The sequence below is a fragment of the Diadema antillarum genome, unplaced genomic scaffold (assembly GCF_040938485.1).
Source record: "Diadema antillarum isolate AM-2024a unplaced genomic scaffold, OU_Dant_1.0 scf00000072, whole genome shotgun sequence".
Lineage (NCBI taxonomy): Eukaryota > Metazoa > Echinodermata > Echinoidea > Diadematoida > Diadematidae > Diadema > Diadema antillarum.
This window is the reverse complement of record NW_027270961.1, coordinates 423,673-444,245: the sequence shown is the minus strand read 5'-3', so window position 1 is coordinate 444,245 and position 20,573 is coordinate 423,673. Positions and strand designations below refer to the sequence as shown.

General features: G+C 38.8%; 1 protein-coding gene across 1 annotated transcript in view; it reads left to right on the top strand.

Moving 5' to 3' along the window:
- Window positions 1–19,396, top strand: part of LOC139717178 (sortilin-like) — a 32,637-nt gene extending 13,241 nt beyond the window's left edge. Inside the window, exons 7-21 of the mRNA XM_071628679.1 lie at window positions 2,455–2,505; window positions 3,275–3,345; window positions 5,423–5,512; window positions 6,738–6,798; window positions 7,160–7,233; window positions 7,752–7,925; window positions 9,136–9,241; window positions 9,736–9,904; window positions 11,604–11,785; window positions 13,201–13,384; window positions 13,737–13,853; window positions 15,009–15,108; window positions 16,149–16,255; window positions 18,583–18,688; window positions 19,213–19,396. Coding sequence (XP_071484780.1) covers window positions 2,455–2,505; window positions 3,275–3,345; window positions 5,423–5,512; window positions 6,738–6,798; window positions 7,160–7,233; window positions 7,752–7,925; window positions 9,136–9,241; window positions 9,736–9,904; window positions 11,604–11,785; window positions 13,201–13,384; window positions 13,737–13,853; window positions 15,009–15,108; window positions 16,149–16,255; window positions 18,583–18,688; window positions 19,213–19,227 — 1,607 coding nt within the window. The 3' untranslated portion in view covers window positions 19,228–19,396. The remainder of the gene's footprint in view (window positions 1–2,454; window positions 2,506–3,274; window positions 3,346–5,422; window positions 5,513–6,737; window positions 6,799–7,159; window positions 7,234–7,751; window positions 7,926–9,135; window positions 9,242–9,735; window positions 9,905–11,603; window positions 11,786–13,200; window positions 13,385–13,736; window positions 13,854–15,008; window positions 15,109–16,148; window positions 16,256–18,582; window positions 18,689–19,212) is intronic.
- Window positions 19,397–20,573: the final 1,177 nt, after the last annotated feature.

The following is a 20,573-nucleotide window of genomic DNA, read 5'->3' as shown; positions in this document are numbered from 1 at the left end:
TATCATTATTGTGTAATCATCTTATTATAAAATCTTCATGTCATACCTACTCATAATCATTCTGGGGTGATAATGGCAGGGTGGTGACCTACGTCAGTGGTACTTGGCAGGCCAGCACATCAGCCATCCCAGCTGATGTGTTTATGGAAATGGAGGAAATGATTGCCCAGGAACACTGGGCAAGAGTTGTGCCCTCCATCTCCCCCATAAACATGCTGGCCGCCTTGATCCATTGGCAGATAATGACCTTTCTTCTTGGCGGGCTCACCAAAAAGCTGCACTAGCAGCTGGGGGTGCCAGCTGAGAAGACAGCCCAGCTCCCCACCCGAGGCTCGGCGAACGTAACGGGTGCAATGGTGCTGGGGTTGCCGAGGTGGCAGGGCAAAGGAGGGCCCCGGCGCCCCAAAGAGCACCAACTCCTCCGGCACTCTGGGCATACGATGCCCACTTCCATCTGGACCTGCTCCGCGTCGGTTCCCTCGAAAACCCCGGGGATAAAACACTGACACCAGGGAGGACGCTGAGGATGCCGGTCCAACTTGCCGGGGGAGTGATGAACTTCTGCGACCTGGAGAAGTTCGCCGAGGCCGGATTTGAAGGCAATTTCCACCAGGCCCTCAAATACAAGGTGGCGGTGGGGATCCACCCGAAGAAGGCGACGAAGTTCACCGCCAATCAGAGGGATACCTTTGTTCACCACTTGCAACATCCTCTGGTTGTTGCAGTGAGCATACTGGGCTTCAAACTTTCAATGCTCGGGAACCAGGTGGGGCACCAAGAGGACCTCTTTAGGAGGATCCTCTCCCTGGGAACCCTCGGATACGTGCTTGTTATGCACCTCCGGGGTAGTGCTGAGGACACCTTCAGCACGGTGCCCCAGTGGCTGGCTCTCCGCCTGTTAAGGCAGAGATGCCAGGCGTTCCAAAGGATACATCTCCACTGTTTCGGTGGGAACATCGCCCTCGTCCGGGACTGGTGCCGGACTTTCCCAAATGTTTATTTTGGGATTACCGGCCTGGCCTGGACCTTCGGGAAAGTCCAGCAGGAGGCATTGCGGGCCATCCCCAGCAACCGATTGTTGCTGGAGATGGACTCTCTCCACCTGAAGCCCCATCCCGACATGTGGTATAACACCCCACTCTTTGTCGGCGATATGGGCCAGGTGGTGGCAGACATCCGTGGGGTGGCCCTGCCGACCCTGCTGACCCTCGCCAACAGGCACTGCGTCTATGGCCAGTAATGCCATCTATCTGGCTATTGTAAATATGTGATATCTGTATGTATATATCTGTAGTTGTAAGTACACATACATGTTCATATATGTTTTCATTAATTTCTGTAAGGGAAGTTTACAGAAATTTGTTTGAAAAGGCGCATATGATATATGCACGGTTATGAGAAAGTCAGTGGTGTCTGTCACCACCAACCCTGGAAATGTCCCTCTGTCTCCCTCCACTTGACTCCCCTCCGGTTAATTCTTCTTCTTATCGTTAAGTCTGCCTCCTTAAGTAATTATGTTTATTTAAAGGAAAAAGGTGGTTTTGCTGGGATGGCCGCTAACTGGCATGGCCGCTAACCGGCATTCCGCCAGAATTGCAGTTAATCGGCATTCCGGCAAACTGAAGAGAAGTAATGCAACTTTCCATGATGGAAGAACCTGGCCAGGACTTTGAAATCTGGCAGGTTTCACCAACAACCACCAGTCAGCGCCCTCAACCTTCAGACCATGTGGAAAGGCTGGAGAAACGAGTGAGTACCCTGGAAGGAAAGGTAGACTCCATCGGTGAGGCAGTCAACCTAATCCAGGGTGCCGTCCAGGGGATTCAATCATCCCTTAAAGATCTCACTAGGGCAACTTCAGCCTACCCTCGTCAGTCCCCTAACCGACTAGCATCGCCGGGTAGGAGCATCCAGTGCTACAACTGTGGCAAGACTGGACACTTTAAGGGAAAAAAACAGAAAAGTCAGTCTCGTTTGTGGACGAGGGAAAGTGTCGCGGATCAGTGGAAGAGAACCAGACCAGCAACTTGAAAACAGGGCTAAAAGTGAAGAGGCCAGTGTGGGTATTAAAAGTGACTGTTTATTTTGTCTGGATTATTCATGATTATTAAAAAATTAATTTGTTATAACATTTATTGGACATCCAAGGAATATTTTCATTTTTCACATCTAACCTCATGGGTTAGAAGACACTTCAGTGCCCTTTGTTGTTTACCTGTTAGACAGGTGCCTTTAGATGGAGAATGCATGGATACTTTAACCCAAACTCTAAAAATGTGGCAGTTTTCTGCTTCTATAGACAGTCATTCCTGTGGCATTGTGTGATTTCTTTCTGTGTAATAAATAGGTAATTTTGATGTGTTAGAGTAGTGTTTAAGCAGAAAGACTAGAAAGTAAATCCTGCAGGTATTGTGTGATATGCAGATTCACTCTTAAACTTTTCTCTTTTCATAGGAGAGACTCTTCAGCTGATGAGAACAGCCAACTTTGGAAGCTCCTACACAAGTAAGTACAACTGTATTGGCTAGTGAAGACAAAACATCCATTCATGAATGTGTTCTATAAAGCAATCCATCAACTAGCAATGATACCAAAAAAAAAAAAATGAATGAACCTTTGATTTTCACATTGTGTGTAGCAGAACAAGATTCATTATAAACTTTACCTCCATATACAATGTGTGTACATGTAAAATGTGAACTTGCTTACATTTGAAGTGTTCTTATCTTTAAAAAAAGAATGCCCAAAAGATGTCTGGTCCAATTTACCATAAATCTCCAAGTACCTGTATGTCAGTTTATATATAGTAGCCCACATGGTGTCTTTCTTTTCTAAATATTCATACTGTTTCTTGCAACAAATTGGAGCATTGTTGTGCGAAGAAATGATCCACATCTTGTGATTAAAACAACAACAACAACAACAACAACAACAACAACAACAACAACACAAAAATCATATTCCCAGTAGTTTTGTTTTTTATGTCCAGAAATATTGTGATTTTGAAAACTTTGCACAATCCATTTCATGTTTTTTCTCCAAATGAATCGCAGCACTCAATATTGTGTGCAAATTGAGGTATACACTGACTCCTTGAACCCCAGCTTTCAGCTTGTGATACTTGTAGAGTTAGAATGTTTTTCTCTCTTTGTAGGAAGAAAAGTATGTTTTAATAGGAAGGGTTTTTTTTATTTTTTTTTTTTGATTTTGCGATATTCTAGCTGTTTCGTTGAACTTTACAAGGGCTACATGATTGTATGCTTGTCTTTCTTAGCTCTTCAAAAAGGGGTGCGAAACTTTGGTATTCAAGGAAATTTCATCTATGCTGCTGTGGATTCAGAGGAGGTAAGTAAAGGAGATATCCAGTTTATGCTGCACGGAAATACGCCTAGAGGGAATGATGTAAATGATAATGGTGTCAATGATGATGATCAAGATTAAAGATGAAAATGACTTTAATGATCGCTGTAAACTGTAATTTCAGTTTGTACAACATTTTGACCAATGTCAAAAGGCTAAATACGTTACTGTCATGCAGTAATCCTTGTGAGGAGTCTTACAGTGAAATCATATGGGTCACAAGCAGTTGTGTGTCGCATGCTTTCACATAGACTTGTCTTGCATTCATTGGAATACTTACTTTTTTTTTTAAACATGACTCAGTCTATTTATTAGATCAGCTCCTAGTTCATAGAATGATCAATAACTCGATTGAATCGATGAGTCAAAGTGATTAATGTATGTGTGTCTTATGAAATTATGTAATTATTTGCTTATTTATCTCTTAATTTCTGCTTTTATATTTCTGTGTTTATTCACCAAAATGTATGTGTGCACTTTATATTTGTATTCATTTATTTGGTAAAATATTCATTTTTTTCCATGTTAATCATAATCTAACCATTTTTATACCCCCGCCAAACGAAGTTTGAAGGGGGTATATAGGAATCAGCGGACGGTCGGTCGGGCAGTCGGTCGGGCGGTCGGGCGGTCGGTCGGGCGGTCGGTCGGGCGGTCGGGCGGTCGGTCCGTTGCAAATCTTGCGTCGCGAACTACTTCCTCAGTTTTCAACCGATTCCCATAAAACTTGGCACAGATGTGTGCGTTGGGTTGTAGATGTGCAAGACGTATTTTTTGACAGTACCCAAAAGTACGTTGCCATGGTAACGGCATATTATGGGCAAAAATGGGTACAAATCTTGCGTCGCGAACTCCTCCCACAGTTTTTGATCAATTTTTATGAAATTAGGTACAGATGTTCATCTGAATATGTTAATGTGCAAGACACATATTTCCGTAGTGGCAAAAAGTGCGTTGCCATGGTAACGGCATGTTATTGGTAAAATATAGGGCAAAATGCTTCATGGCAAAACTGCTTCATCAGTGTTCTTCCAATTCTCATGGAATTCATATTGAATGTTTGTCTTAGAATATAGGTCAGCATGACACATTTCTTGACAGTGACAAAAAGTATGTTGCCATGGTAACAGCTCACATATTATGAGCCAAAATGATGGAAAATTTTGTGTTGCAAACTACTTCCTCAGTTTTTGCCCAATTTCCATGAAACTTGGTACAGATGTGTGCCTTTGGTTGTAGATATGCAAGACGCATTTTTTGACAGTACCCGAAAGTACGTTGCCATGGTAACGGCATATTAATGGCAGAAGATCAAGGAAAGATCTTGCGGATTTAACTACTTCCTCAGTTTTTTGACCAAAGCTTATGAAATGTGGCACACACAATAGTCTTGGTGGGAAGATGTGGAAGACATATTTTTCGGACGTGTCGGAAGCTGCGTTGCCATGGTAACGGCATATAAATGGCAGAAGATCAAGGAAAGATCTTGTGGATTGAACTACTTCCTCAGTTTTTGACAAAAGCTTATGAAATGTGGCACACACAATAGTCTTGGTGGGAAGATGTGCAAGACATATTTTTCGGACGTGTCGGAAGCTGCGTTGCCATGGTAACGGCATATAAATGGCAGAAGATCAAGGAAAGATCTTGCGGATTGAACTACTTCCTCTGTATTCGACTGAAGCTCATGAAATGTGGCACACACACTGGTCTTGGTGGGAAGATGTGCAAGACATATTTTTTGGACGTGTCAGAAGCTGCGTTGCCATGGTAACGGCATATTAATGGCGGAAGATCAAGGAAAGATCTTGTGGATTGAACTACTTCCTCAGTTTTTGACAAAAGCTTATGAAATGTGGCACACACAATAGTCTTGGTGGGAAGATGTGCAAGACATATTTTTCGGACGTGTCGGAAGCTGCGTTGCCATGGTAACGGCATTTAAATGGCAGAAGATCAAGGAAAGATCATTCCTTGGGTAAGACTGTCGTCACGGGGCGGGGGTATTAATCACCTTAAGTGATATTTCTAGTTCTTTTTTTTTTCATTTGTTTTTTTAAAGAATCCATCAGAGCAGCATCTCCTTCATGTGTCTAATGACCAGGGTAATACATGGCAGCCAACTCAACTCCCTGCCATCACTAGTGACAGGGTAAGCTGAAATATGGCTTCATCTAATCGTTTTCAGTTTATCAGTTAATTAACAATTACTCTCTAAACACATCATGTGGTGGAAGGCAGACGAACAATTGTTGCAGTATATTTGAAGCGAGTGATTCCCTACCTTTATTCACGACTACGTCGGAAAGTGTTCTTCTTCTGTGATTAAGGCTGCGAATTAAAATGAGACATTACTTACATGACATCCTACCAGTCATTTTTAGTAGAAATGTAAAGCAGCAATTCAATAATAATTACCTTTACAGATGATGAAATTTGTAGTCCATGTCATTTACTTTGTTGTTTTCAGGCTTCTGTTTTATCATTGCACTGACTCATAAAGACAATGGGTGCTATCAGATTTGTAGACCTTTCAAAGTTATAATGACCACAGATAAGATGTTTATTCAAATTGATATTCACTGTACTCATATCTTTTTATATCCTGCCTTGTTCATTTTCATTTTTTTTAATTGTAAGATAAATGTGTTGTGTAAGAGCTTTGAACAACTATCAATCTTTGAATATTGCTGACTGTGGCGTGCAAACAGTCATATTCCTTGTGACATATTTCATCAACTATAGTATGGATTGACATACATGAAATGAAATGAGCTGAAACACAAGATTTGTGGGTTTGAATGCATATTTACCATAACTGTCTGAGTATATGGGCCCTTTATGTTTGTACAAATAAGATGATGATATCAAATTTACTCAGTGACCTTGATATTATTTTGCCAGATGATAGTAAATACCTCATATGCACAAATTATGCTGGTACTGCCTAATTTAAATGAAAAGTGAGAATATGGTTCGAAGACCGTATGGTGGATGTGGTTACTCTCTTCAAATCATATCATATGCTATTAATCTTGCAGTCTAGCTTTAATGTCCCACAAGCTGACAAGATTGGAATAATGTCAAACATTACATTCCTTTATTTAGTAAACCCAGTGATTACACAGGCTATGCCCTACCCTCCCCCCCCCCCCAAAAAAAAAAAAAAAAAAAACAGAAGAGAAGAAGAATAGTCCATTCATTCTCACCACATATATATATTTGTCTTTGTTTCAAAAGTTAAATTACATGATTTGTCTTTCATTTGGATATTTTCATTTGATATCATTCATATCCGTATGTTATTTTCTTCCAATGTTATTTCTGTCCTAAACAGTGAAAGTTTTTTTTTTTTACACTGTTTTATATTCATTCAGTTCTTTTCGGTGCTGGACATGAGTGAAGGGTTGATATTCATGCATGTTGATGATCCAGGAAGTAAGTACATGTTATCTGAGCTGATTTTGTTGTTGTTGTGATAATCCTGTTGTTTTCCTTTCTGATTGATGATCAAGGTTTTCAGATTAAATACAAAAAGTGTATTTTTCAAAATGTTTTCAAGATGATGTGTTTCTCCAACATTCTACTTTTGCCAGTGCTAACTGGGAATAACTGTGGGAATATTAACTGGATGCTTTAAATTCCATATCATGTGATTGGTATCACTTTGGACTGTGTTGTTGAATTATTGTAATTCAATTCAATTCAAGTCAATTCAATTCAATTCAAGTCAATTCAATTCATTTCAATTCAATTTAATTCAGTTTAATTCAATTCAATTCAATTTGTTACTGACCAGACACAGGTACAGGGACAATCTACACCTCAGCCTCAGATGGAATCGTCTTCTCAGAAAGTCTGCAAAGACACTTGGTATGTGAACTCTGAAATAGTGCTTGCCATAATCATGATTTCGCTTGATGGTTCTTGACTCCAAATCGATTGCTTGTAGTGAAAAAAAAAACCAGAAAAACTTTATATGTATGAGATAAGTTTTCTGTAGCCATATGTCATATAAAAAAATATTTATTCATCATATAATTTTTGTTTGTGTTTTACCTTTTAATGTATTTCTGTGTTTGATAAAAATCTGCATCAGTTTTGGACTGATGAAAGTCTAGCTGAGATATGGCTTATTGCAAAACTAATACAGGCATGGCAGCCAAAGATATGGATATATACATGTATACAAACTATTTTGAAGCAGTGTTGTACTCCTGAGACAACAGAATAGCAGTCATTGATGTAATGAATGTATATAAGTTAATGCAACAAAATGAAGAGATGCTAGAAAAACACAAGAGCAGTGTAAATGCAAATTAAATAAAGTCCAGAGCTATAATGAATCTTTATAGTCACACATGCCTTGTTTGTCCATGTTGTTGTCTCAGTTTCCGAATGGGGGTCAGATCACAGACTTCTATCGGGTGGAGTCGATGCGAGGGGTGTATTTCGCCAGCCAGATCCACCCTGACTCCACTATCCACACCATGATAACCTACGATAGGGGTGGTATCTGGACCAAGATCAGACAACCCAAGGATGTCCAATGCAATGACCAAGGGGTGAGTAGACTGCAGGGGGCCTTCAGAGATGGGTCGTTGTACTCTCTAGTCTTTACAAGTGAACTCTTTCATCACCATCTGCCAAAAGTTTGTATGTCTCGTCACTGGTTCTTTGAGGCGGTGGTTCTAGGAGAGGAGACAGAAACATGTATTGAAGAAGCAGTTTGATTGTGCCTGTCCTCTATATCATGCATGGATGATGTCTTCCCATTTATTTTTTCCACATATTCTTACTCTCATTGTCTCCCAACATATCTTATTAACAATCAAATTTTACTGTGGAAACTTTCTGCTTCTGTAGTACTGATAAAACTGCCAATGGATGTTGGGGCATGGTGTATCCAAAGCTTTGAATCATCTCCACGTATTGCTGACTTTTCATTTTTTTTTTTTAGTTTAAGATGGCAAATATTCTACAACTGGGAGCACAGTCAGCAAATAGGTAGTGGTTGTGCCTTCTCTAAAGTAGGCATGAAAGTAAAGTTATGCAATATTCTTGTTGAGATATTTCGTTGAGTGTAATTCATGTTCGTGCACAATATAGATAGTACCTGTAATAGCCAACCTAACGTACAAACTTCTTGCTTCTTATTCTCTTTGCATGATAATCTAAGTTTAATGTCAAAGGATCTTTGCTTTCTATGAAAGATCAGCGTGTTGTCACTAGATATAAGGAATTGTAATTTTATTTATTTCATTAATGCATCAAAATGGGATTACAATGATATGGGACCATCCTATGTGATTCTAAGAACTTGTCTCCAGAGTGAATGGTGGTTTTTATGATGAACTGTTTATTCTTTGTCGAACGTGATGGTGGCCCTGAAAAGGACCTATTTTCTCCGAGGACTTGGGGTTAGGGTCAGGGTTGTGATTTCATGGGAGCAATAGTCACAGGAGCAAATGTCATGGAACCAGAGAATGCACAGGAAAGTTTAGGGAAACGGTAGAGTGATTGAATTGTATAATGTATGGAATGCTAATTGTGTACATAGTATGATGTCACAGCAGTAAAACAATACAGGTCAGATGGCATCTTAAAAAACAATTTGTTTGTTTTGTGAAGTGCACCTTTTCTATTCAAGATCAAATGTCAAGAATGAAGATTACCTTTTGACACAGACATTAAAATTCATGGTATGTTATGTAAGTAATAGACATGAAAGTCTGGTAAAAAGTAGAAACCGATCTTGACCACTTTGTCCACCAGGTATGCAGCCTTCAAATCCACAACCGATACAGTCAGCTGAAAGGGATCCACTTTCCCTCAGGTCCTATCAGTCATAGTACAGCCACCGGTCTCATCATAGCTCATGGTAAGTGTCATATTTTTGAGAGAATTCATTCAGGTACAGACGAGGTGATACTTGATTATTAGGTTCCTGGACTGTGTACACAGTACATTTTGCATTGCATTTTCATTTCTGTTTTCACAAATTTGTGAGTTAACTGATATTCACGAAAATAACAAATGTGCTGTCTATCATCTGAGAAATGACAAACAATATATATGTGGTATATGGTATCATAAACGGTCAGAGCGTTTTTGTGTTTGAGATGTTACAGAAAAAGAAATGAACAGAAAGTAACAATTTCAGGTATCACATTGTCAGGTTGTCACAAATTAAGTTTCGTTGCACACCTCCAATTGTGATCATATGATAAATAAATCTTTTCCCTCATTTGACAGTAAGTCAGAATTGCTCAAGCTATTCTGCCGAACTTCAAAATGATGTAAACTACTGTGAATCTCACATATTATCTTCATGTGGGTGATTTTCTAAAGTCACGGATGATTTTTGTTTTGCAGCCACCGTAGCCAATGGATTGGAGGTGAGGGAACCCGATGTGTACGTGTCAAGTGATGGAGGCTACAACTGGCGACTGGCCCTCCTGGGTCCACATCATTATGCCATCACCAACAGCGGTGGACTAATGGTTGCCATTCCCACATCAGACCCTGCAACAGACACCATCAAGTAATGCTCCGTTTATCCATCCTTACACCAGCGATTATGTCACTTTATATAAATGACAGAGTAATTTTTGAGACTAGAAATATAATCATTTATACTGCACAGTGCACGGTTTTTAAATTGTATCAGAAACTTGTTCGTTTTGTTGTTGTTGTTGAAAGAATCCAATTGTTTTGCATTATTCCATCAAAGTTGTACTACAGCAACGTAGCATGTTGGGCTTACCACAGATCACAATTTGAGCAAAGTGTTAAGAATTTCAGCTTGTGAACACTTAAAGACTCTGTGGATATATGTGATTTGACAGGAATCCTGTATGCGTAGACATTTGCACAGGTGAACCTGTTCTGTTTTCTTTTTTGAGGAAGCGGTTGCTCTCATATTTTTCAAAGTACAGTTGAACCTCTCGTATCCGGACAAGTCGGGACGGGGGCTCATCCGGATAAGGGATTTGGCCGGATACGGGAGACTCACATGCATGTACATATACATACAGATCATGTACTGATGTAGCCCATTGTAGTACCACATGTAGTAATGTGTATACTGCAAACTTTTCATTGTTACACTCAGTAACAGATCCCAAAATAGAGGTTCGTGTTTGTAAGAATGAAATCATTTTCTTTTATAAATTCTTGGGATGATTTACCTAAATAATTATTATGAAATGTATCAAGTAGATTTTGAAAATAAACAGTACGAGTCGACGAAACTACGCTTCAAAATTCGATCATCACGGCTCGGCAAAGTCGACTGTAGGTCGCCATTGTTAGATGGTCTCCCTCTCTCTCTTTGTGTGTGTACTGTGTGTGAAAAATTTTTGAGTGTTCAATATCATTCGTTGCTCAGCCAATGACTCGAAACAATGCATGTCTATCTAGTCATATCGACGGCTGTGTATGGACCTATATGTGGCAATGCGATATGAGAGGACTCGAGCGCATAATCTGTCCATGTTCATGCGATGATTTGGGGATGTTTGGGGATGTTAAAATGTCTGAAGGTAAGCAATTTGGAAGGAAATTTGATGTAATGTATGTTAGTCATATTGGAAGTAATATGTAATTCATGTGTGTTTGTGTAGGAGTTCTCAAGGAGTTGGGAATCCCTCTTTCCTCCCATAATTATTAAAAAAAAAATCACGGCAAGATTGCGTCCGTGTAATAGAGAGATCCGGATAAAGGGAGGCTGGATAAGAGAGGTTCAACTGTACTAAATGCATACCCAAGTCTGTCAAAACTCAACAATAGCTGTGGTTACATCGGCAAAAGATTGTGAAGTTTAAGATAGCCATCTTTTGCCATTGTGAATACTAGAAACTGAAACTTAACAAAGTCTGTCACGTAACAAGTCCACCACCTGTTTGTGGGCTGTGCCTGCAAAGCACGCGGTTGTTGTGGTGGACAGGAGTGTATTGTTATGTCACAGTCATCAGCTATAAGATGGTGCACCCTTTCTTCTTTTTTGCACAAGTGCATTTATAAGTGACACAAACTTCTCGATCCAAAAATCAAGAAGTTTGTCTGCCAGTGTGAATGAATGACAATAAGAACAATGTGACCATGGCTAATGCAACCCGATACTTTCCTTCATCTGTTAAGATAGAAAGTTTTAGTGATGTGCCGTGGACATGATCAACATCTGATATGTGATATTTTTCAAGATTCTCAAGACCACACCCAATTCTCCCAACAATGTACAGGTTCTCCTATGACGAGGGCCAATGCTGGAACTCATACACCTTTAGTGATGAGCCAGTGACAGTGACTGGACTCCTACCGGAACCCAGCCGCAAGTCCCTCAACATCAGCATCTGGGGTTACGGAGTGGACACGGAGTGGAGATCCTTCATGATAGACTTCAGCTCCATCCTGGGGAGAGAGTGTGAGTAGAAAGTGGAGTGTGTGAGTAGAGAGTGTGAAAGTGAGTAGAGGGAGAGATGGTGTGAGGAGAGATAGATAGATAATGTGAGTAGAGAGTGAGAAAAAGTGAGTGAAGGGTGAAAGAATGTGAGTTGAGAAAGAGAGTGTGTGTTTGAGTAGAGTGTGAGTAGAGAGTGTGAAAGTGAGTAGAGGGTGTGATAGTGTGAGTAGAGGGAGAAAGAGTGTGAATGGAGAGTAAGAGTGTAAGTAGAGAGTGAGGGATTGTGAGTAGAGAGTGTGAAAGTGAGTAGGGAGTGTGAAAGTCAGCAGAGGGTGTGATAATGTGAGTAGAGGGTGAATGAGTGTGAATGGTGAGTGAGAGAGTGAGTAGTAGAGAGTGTGAATATAGAGAATATGAGAAGTGAGTGAGGGAGTGTGAAAGTGTGAGCAGAGGGTGTGATAGTGTGAGCAGAGGATGTGATAGTGTGAGTAAAGGGTGAATGAGTGTGAATGGAGAGTGAGAGGGTAAGTAGAGAGTGAGGGATTGTGAGTAGAGAGTGTGAATGTGAGTAGGGAGTGTGACAGTCAGTAGAGGGTGTGATAATGTGAGTAGAGAGTGAAAGAGTGTGAAAGTGTTAGCAGAGGGTGCAAGAGTGTGAGTAGAGGGTGAAAGGGTGAGTAGAGAGTGAGAGAGTGAGTAGAGAGTGTGAAAGTGAGTATAGAGTGTTAAAGTGAGTGGAGGGTGAACAAGTGTTTATGGAGAGTGAGAGTGTGAGTAGAGAGTGTGAGAGAGTGTTAGTAGAGAGTGAGTAGTGAGTGAGAGAGTGTGAAAGTGTGAGCAGAGGGTGCAAGAGTGTGAGTAGAGAGTGAGTCAGAGTAGAGAAAGGGAGAGTGTGAGTGGAGAGTGATAGACTGTAAGCAGAGAGTGAGAGAGTGTGAGTTCAGAGCGAGAGAGATTGTGAACAGAAAATGAGAGATTGTGAGTAGGGAATGAGAGAGTCATGTCTTTTTTTTTTTTCTTGCTCAATTATACACTGGACTTCCGTTATAACAAAGCCTTGGGACCAGCAGTTTTTCTTTTGCTATACCAAACTTTTGTTATAACTGAACAAGTAAACAATATAAATCATAGGGCGAAAAATGTTGTGGCCTGAATTTTTACTTTGTTGTAACCAGAATTTCATTATTAACCATGTTCGTTATCATGGGAGTGCACTGTACATGTATATAGCAGCAGTTTTCAGGGGCTGTCTAGCCTGTGATACACTACTAGTATGTATGAGACTCTGAATGTCATTCCTGTACTTTCTTTATACCTATTTCTGGGAAGGTTTTGATTTGTTTGTTTGTTTCTATATTTCTGACCTGTAATTGTGTACATCTCAATGTTACCTACATATGTACAAATTCTACCTTGATATTTTCTTTGGTCATCAGGCACCGACCAAGACTTTGTGGAGTGGAAGCCACACGAAGACAATGATTACGCAGGGTGTCTGCTGGGCCTCAAGGAGTCCTTTCGAAGGGTGCGGCCCGACGCCCTCTGCCGAGTCAACTTCAACTTTGAGCAGGTGGCGGTGTCCACTGAGCACTGCACATGTCAGAAGGCTGACTATGAATGGTGAGTCTGATCGGGAGTGCAGGGGAGAAAAATCTTTCAAACTTCAGATAACTCATGATAACTTTATGATATTTCATCTTCGTCTGAGGTTCCATTGGTTGTTTTAAATATCTTGCATTATGAAGAACACAAGGAAAGGAAATGATAAAGTGGTCTATAAACTTTATTCTGCAGTGTGTCATAAATAAAACCAAACATATTTATAGTTTGATGTGAGTGTGAAACATTTGTGATCATGAATTAAAGTTATCCTAAGACTGGTCAAGGAATGAAGAGTTTTCTGAAACTGTATTTGTTTATTGGGTGATTAGTCCACCTTCAATGTGTCTCTTTCCTTTGACGTTGTCTACAGTGACTTTGGCTTCTACCGACCCAATGGTAGTGAGGACTGTGTTCGGAGTCCAGACATGGAGACTGCTGAGCTGGAATACTGTGAGAATGGCCACGAAGAAGAGCTCAGCTCCTGGGGGTGAGGGATGAAATCCATTCTTTCTACCTCAAGCCAGTCCCTTAGAGATGATTAGTGATACTTTGGACTTCATTAGATGGATACTGCTCTAAAACAACCTTTGTAGAGATGTGTAAAGGAGGGCTCCATGGCATTTGCTCCTGTGACAATTGCTCCCATGAAATATCTGCATGCTAAGCCAAACATAAATTCTACCCCAAAACAACCCTAACCCTTATTCTAATCCTCACATAAAACTAAACATAAAACCTTATTACTACCCTAACCCTTGCCTTCCGTCCTTGGAGAAAATATGACCAGAGCAACTGTCACAGGAGCAAATGTCGTGTCACCCTAAAGGAGATGACCAGTTTCCTTGTGAATTAGTTTAATGTAAGATTCTTTTCTTTCACACAATTGCTGTAGTCAGTTTTAAAGAACAGACGACTTTCAGATATTTTTCTCATGGCAAATGTGCAGTTTGCAAAAAACCCATTTTGAAGGTCATAGACAATCTTGTGCTGTAATTCCAGTGAGTGTGGAATAGACACAAGTTGACTTCTCTATTATAGGTGATCAGCTTGTTTGTTTGTTTGTTTGGTTTTTTGTTTTTGTTTGTTTGTTTTTGTTGTTTTTTTGCTTTGTTTTCTATCGATATAAATTTAAATTATTGTTGCGGAGTAACAAGTATGTCAAGGTGTTTTTTAGTTGTTGTTTTTGCATCAAATACTCAAAGCCAATATCAAGGCGAGAAAGTATTGAGTGAAAGCTTCTGATCCATTTCTATTTCTTGCTGTTATCATTGCATGAGACTACATGTTACTTTGAATTGTCATTATGTTATTAAAAAAAATTACATAATACACAAGCCAACATTCAGAGATGCTGCAGTGACTCAAAGGTTGTGAAAATATCGGTATTTCCATTTCTTATCGACAAACTGCAAAGTATTCCACATTTGAAAGTCACATTACAATACTGCCTATTAAATTTAATGGCTTGACACCAGCTAGTGATGTACACAAGGCAAAAATGTTGTGACAGGTAGGTGGGAAAGAAATTACTTCATTATAATTGTGTACCATGCGATTGTGTTTAGTTTTGATATTGGCTGTGAACAAAGAATATTCATTTTCGTAGATGATATTACATGTGGTGACCATTTTTTGTCCATAGATACCGTAAAATCCCAGGAGATGTTTGTGAAGGAGGTTACCAGCCACAGAGGAATGTTGAGCAGCTGAAGGCAAAGTGTGAGGGTGGAACCAGCTCCAAGGTAAGTTAGGGTTAGGCTTAGGGTTAGGGTTAGGGTTAGGGTTATGGGTTACAGGTTGAACAGCTGAAGGCAAGTATGAGGGTGTAACCAGCTCCAAGGTGGATGAAGTAAGGGTTAGGGTTAGGGGTTGATCAGCAGAAGGCATAGTGTGAGGGTGCAACCAGCTCTAAGTTAAGTTAGGGTTAGGGTCAGGGGTTGAGTAGCTAGAGTGTGAGGGTGCAACCAGCTCCAAGGTGGATGGAGTGAGGGTTAGGGTTAGGGTTAGGGTTAGGGTTAGGGATAGGGTTAGGGTTAGGGTTAGGGTTAGGGGTTGACCAGCTGAAGGCAAAGTGTGAGGGTGCAACCAGCTCCAAGGTGGGTGGAGTTAGCAACTTACTCAGTTCTCATGAAAAGTGGACGACTTTGATGGGAGGATGCCCCTTCTGAAACCAGGTTTTGAGCTGTAAATGGCAGTGCTTGACACTGTCACATGTGCGAATATACAATACAATGTATGTATGAAGATTCATGAAAAATGGAAAAAATGATATTTTTACATACTAATGATGATATTATCATCATCATCAGTAGTAGTAGCAGTAGTAGTAGTAGTAGTAGTAGCAGTAGTAGTAGTAGTAGTAGTAGTAGTAGTAGTAGTAGTAGTAGTTGGAGTAGTAGTAGTAGTATCAGTGGTAGTGGAAGTAATTGTATCATCATATCCATTATCAGTATCAAGTCTGTTATCCAATAGCAGTAGGAGCACCTATAGTAACAGTAGTATTTTCGTTAATGTAATTATTATTCTGCCACAAATACTATTGTTATTACCATTGTCATTATTATTATCATTATCATTATTATTATTATTATTATTATTATTATTATTATTATTATTATTATTATTATTATTATTATTATTATTATTATTATTATTATTATCATCATTGTTGTTGTTGCTGTTGTTACTGTTGTTGTTGTTGCTGTTGTTGTTGTTGTTGTTACTCCTTGAAGTACAGTCCTGATGACATGAGTGAGAAAACTTGAATGTCTTGTGTTTTCAGAAGCACAAAGCTGCCGTTGGCGTCCTAATCACCTTCCTGGTACTGGCTGTACTGGTCATCGCCTTCATTGTCTACAGGAAACAGAAGTGGTCATGTGTCCAGCAAAGGTCAGTCTCAAGAGTCTCTTTGATCATGTTGCTATAGACATGATATGTTTGGTGTGCTTGTAGCTTATTTGTGCCATAAAAGTTTGATAATCATCTCTTTTAAAAAAAAAAGAAAGGAAGTAAAATTTGCTATTCTGGAAATGTTAGTACATTCCAATTACTCCTTTAAAATTAGAACATGACAGGGAAAAAAGGCAGAAATTGAATACAATTTTTTCATCAGGGTTTTCCCTTTTTTTTGTTATTTCTGTGTTTGCTTTTTCATTAGTTTGTTTGACTTTATTTTTTATTAGGTGATCCGAGTATCCTCTCGGATCACCTTCTGTATCTGTACGGATTCTTTGTTCTTCTTCTTCTTCTTCTTTCTTTACTGGACAAAAGTTGTGTATCTACGTACTCAGAAAGTTCTCACAGTATCAATTTCAAACTCATACCATATATGTATCATGTCCCAAAGACGGAAAATTTTATAAAATTATAGTGATCAGTCGACCGTGACGTCACTATGACGTCATTATATGAAAACACATTTTCATCCATATCTCAATAACAGAATAGAATTCTTCAATGAAATTTACGTCACATATATTTTAAGTCAGGCGGATTCTACTCATATTGTCAAAATTTATATTTTTCTTAGAACGCGCGCGTACGCGCGCGTTGAAATATTTGTATGCTCAAATCGAGCTCAAAATTTTTTTGCACACGTTTCAGACCATTTGGAGCATTTTTTTAAAAATTGAAAAAATTGGACGGACGCGTACGCGCGCGCACATATTCGCACACACAGCTCATATGCAATAGAAATTTTCAGTTTTTTTACAAGGATCGGATGTCCAAAATGTCAAGGAATATTTCTACCAAGTTTCAAGTCGATCCGACTCAATATGACGTCATACGGGCCCGTCAAATTCAAAATTCCGCGCGTGCGTCAATGGGGATACACAGTGCAACTATGCCAAAAAAACGCCAATTTTAAATCGGATTTTACTCGTCAGGATGGACGGTGACCCCCAATTTTCTTGACATATTCTGAAAGCTGATGAGTTGGACATGTTATTTCATGGGTTGGCTATGCTGAAAAAATGATTAAAAGATATCAAATTTCTTAATAAAGTAAAAAAAGTAAATTTTCAAAATGACGTCATCCAATTTCAAGTTCACTCGAGCGTATCTCACTTATCCTTAGCCAATTTTCACCCACATTTCAATATGTTGTAGCTTATGAAATGTTCTTTCATAAATATATAAACATAATGTTAATTGGATGATGGTATCACCTCGTAAAAATGGATTGAAAGTAACCTTGTCAAATTTGACCAGTTAACGTGTAATCTCTATGGGAGTGCAGTTTTTATGGAAATGAAAATTGACATTACTATTTTCATCGAGCACTAGCTCACTTATGCTTCGGTGAATTTCTCCAAGATTTTGATATGTTGTAGCTGAGACTTTGGGCTATCGTGAATGTGCCCTTTAATTTTTCATACATTGTCGGGATCACGTCCAAAAACTTGGTTGAAATTAAAGCTTATCTTCGATGTATTTTCATATTCCTTTCTTTTTGCAATTTTCTTTGCAAAAACTCAAGAAAAACATACCCTATCACCACCATATTTTGCACATGTTTAGGTCATGTCACGTACATTATTTCATAAAATAACAACTACTTGATCGGACGCCATCTTGGGTATGTAAATTAGGGTCAAAGGTCATAAATGTATCATCCTGTATCTTGGTGAGTACATGTTCTTTCTTTCCCATATTTTGTACATGTAAAGACCATGTTTCAAGGATCATTTCACAAAATAACCACTTTTTGCTCAGATGTCATCTTGTCCGTGGAAAGTGGGGTCAAAGGTCAAATATACTTCATTCTGTATCTTCGTTAGTGTACACGTAATTGTGTACCATAGATGGCAGATCTGACTTCCTTTTCTAAATGAGAATCCAAACATCACACAGCCAATGTCCACTAAACACAGATGAAACCGGTATGGTCATGCCTATTGGGATCAGGAGACTCAAACAGTTGATTTCCGAACAGATCGGATCACCTAATTTGTCAGTGTTGACAAATTCCGGTTCTAGTTATTTCTGTGTTTGCTTTTTCATTAGCTTGTTTGACTTTATTTTTTATTTTTTGTTTTGTTTTAGTCTTGTTTTGGGCAGCATTTTTGAGTAAATTTTGTAACAGCTACTAGCTGAAAAAATAGTTGGTTAAAGGTTAGTGACAAAATCCCAGGTGTATGTATGCTTGTATGAGATGATGTAAGATGTGTAGTACATGAAAGCAACTTTGTTTGGTTAATTGATCTGACCCCCAGGATGAGGGCCTACCAGTACTCACAGCTCAGTCAGGGAGACAGCTTCGACAGCAAGGCTTTGGACATTGTAGACACCATGCCAGGTTACCATGACGATTCAGATGAGGTATGAAATATGACATGATAATTGATAGGCATGATGTTAAATGTCTTGTAACAGTATTTTCTATCTTTTTTCAGGACGAACATTTCTCTTCCTATCAACTTCTAAAAATCAAAAGGCATTCTGTCATCACTGTTTAATTCTTCTTTTCTCTTCTTAGTGACACTGTCTCATTGACAAAAGAATCTGATCAGGAAATTGAATGTATGTTGGGTTTTTTTTCCTTTCATTTCCGAGACTGAATACCCTTCAAGTGTAGGAGCCAATGTTTTGTTCTCCTGCTACGCAAACTGAAAAGTGAAAATGGAATTGAGCTTGGAAAAAAAAACAAAAAACAAAGAAGATTAAATTGAATTAAATGGCAACCCAGCAAAAGAGTGACACAAAATTTTGTTGGTGTTCTATAACACTATTTCAGTAACTTGCTCCGATTAACCAGCATACAGACTAAATGTAGTGATGCATCAATTTGTCTATTTTCTCCTGTTTTGTGACATTTTTTTTTCTCTCTTTTTTCTTTTAACCAGGACATGTTGGACTGATCCCTGAGGAGAAAAGTGGGAGCAAAGTTTCTCCTAAACGTCGAAGTGTTCAACAGTAATAAGTGAAAGGAATATAAGATATGTCCTTGTGAAACAGTGCCTTTATTAATGTAAGTCATACTTAGTATGCTGGAATCTTACCAAACAAAATCACCCCGAGGGAAATAAACTTTGCTTCAGTCAAAGTTTGAGACAACTGATATCCCTTTGAACTGTGTCTTACAAGTCTCCAACTGGGAACAATTTGTCTTCTGTTCCACCGAAAGCAGTGGCTTTTTTTTTCTTTCTACAGAGTTCTTATTTTGTCATGATTTAAGGTCACCGTATGTATATCTGACTAGACTGTGGACTGAAGTACTTTCCAAAGGAAAGCTGTATGACATCAAGCTTGAAATGAATGCTGAATAGCATGCAATTTGCTGTGATGCTTATTATTGTTCATTTTTTGTCGACAGATTTTGTTTCATACTGTGAATGAAAATATGTTAGCTATAGAAATTTTCTTGTCTGTCAATCAGTTGGATCTGATGATGTCAAAACAAATTAATGTCATTGGTAGCAACACTTGGAAATGTTAACAGAAATGCTAGATATAAGATTCTGAAGGGACGTTTACCCAGATACAAAATGCTTTTCACTTGTTTGCAAACTGAAACAATGTCATAAAGCTTGTCAGATTATTTCTTTTATATATGTGATATCAACAATTTGCATGATAATTTTCCATCACTTGTTAATTTGTACTTCTTCACAGCTTTGTTTTGCTAGTAAGGGCATTCATACTGTAACTATCCAAGCATCTTCATTTGTGATTATTTTGATTATTTTGACTTGGATGATGACTGAAGATTAATTTGCCCAGGACTCAGTCTACTTTATATGTAATCTCTGCTGTCAAAGGAATTAAAAAAAATCTGCTTGACAGTTTGTTCGAAGAATGGAGACATTTTCTCAAAACATGAATTTATGTTTAATATTCTTATGAAGAAATTGTTTTGTTTTGGGGAAAATTGGACAGAGCACCTAAATTGTGCATTAAACTTTTGTAATTTTTTTTTTCATTCATAGTGCAGTATCTATTTGTAATGATATCTAGGTCTTTCAAATGTAAATTTTGTTGGTGATTACTTTGTAGTTCTAGAATTCGTGGAGGGAAATGTGAAGTCACAAGTGATAATGATTTCTTATCAAACATTTTCCATGAAGAGATATCAGAAAACGGTGAACGCTACTTCTGTGATTAAATTTTCACCTTCGGATAGTGGAATAATTTTAGTGTGTGCAGCATGATATACATCAGATATCTTTTATCTGAAAAGTGGAATATTACTTTGTGTATGATATGA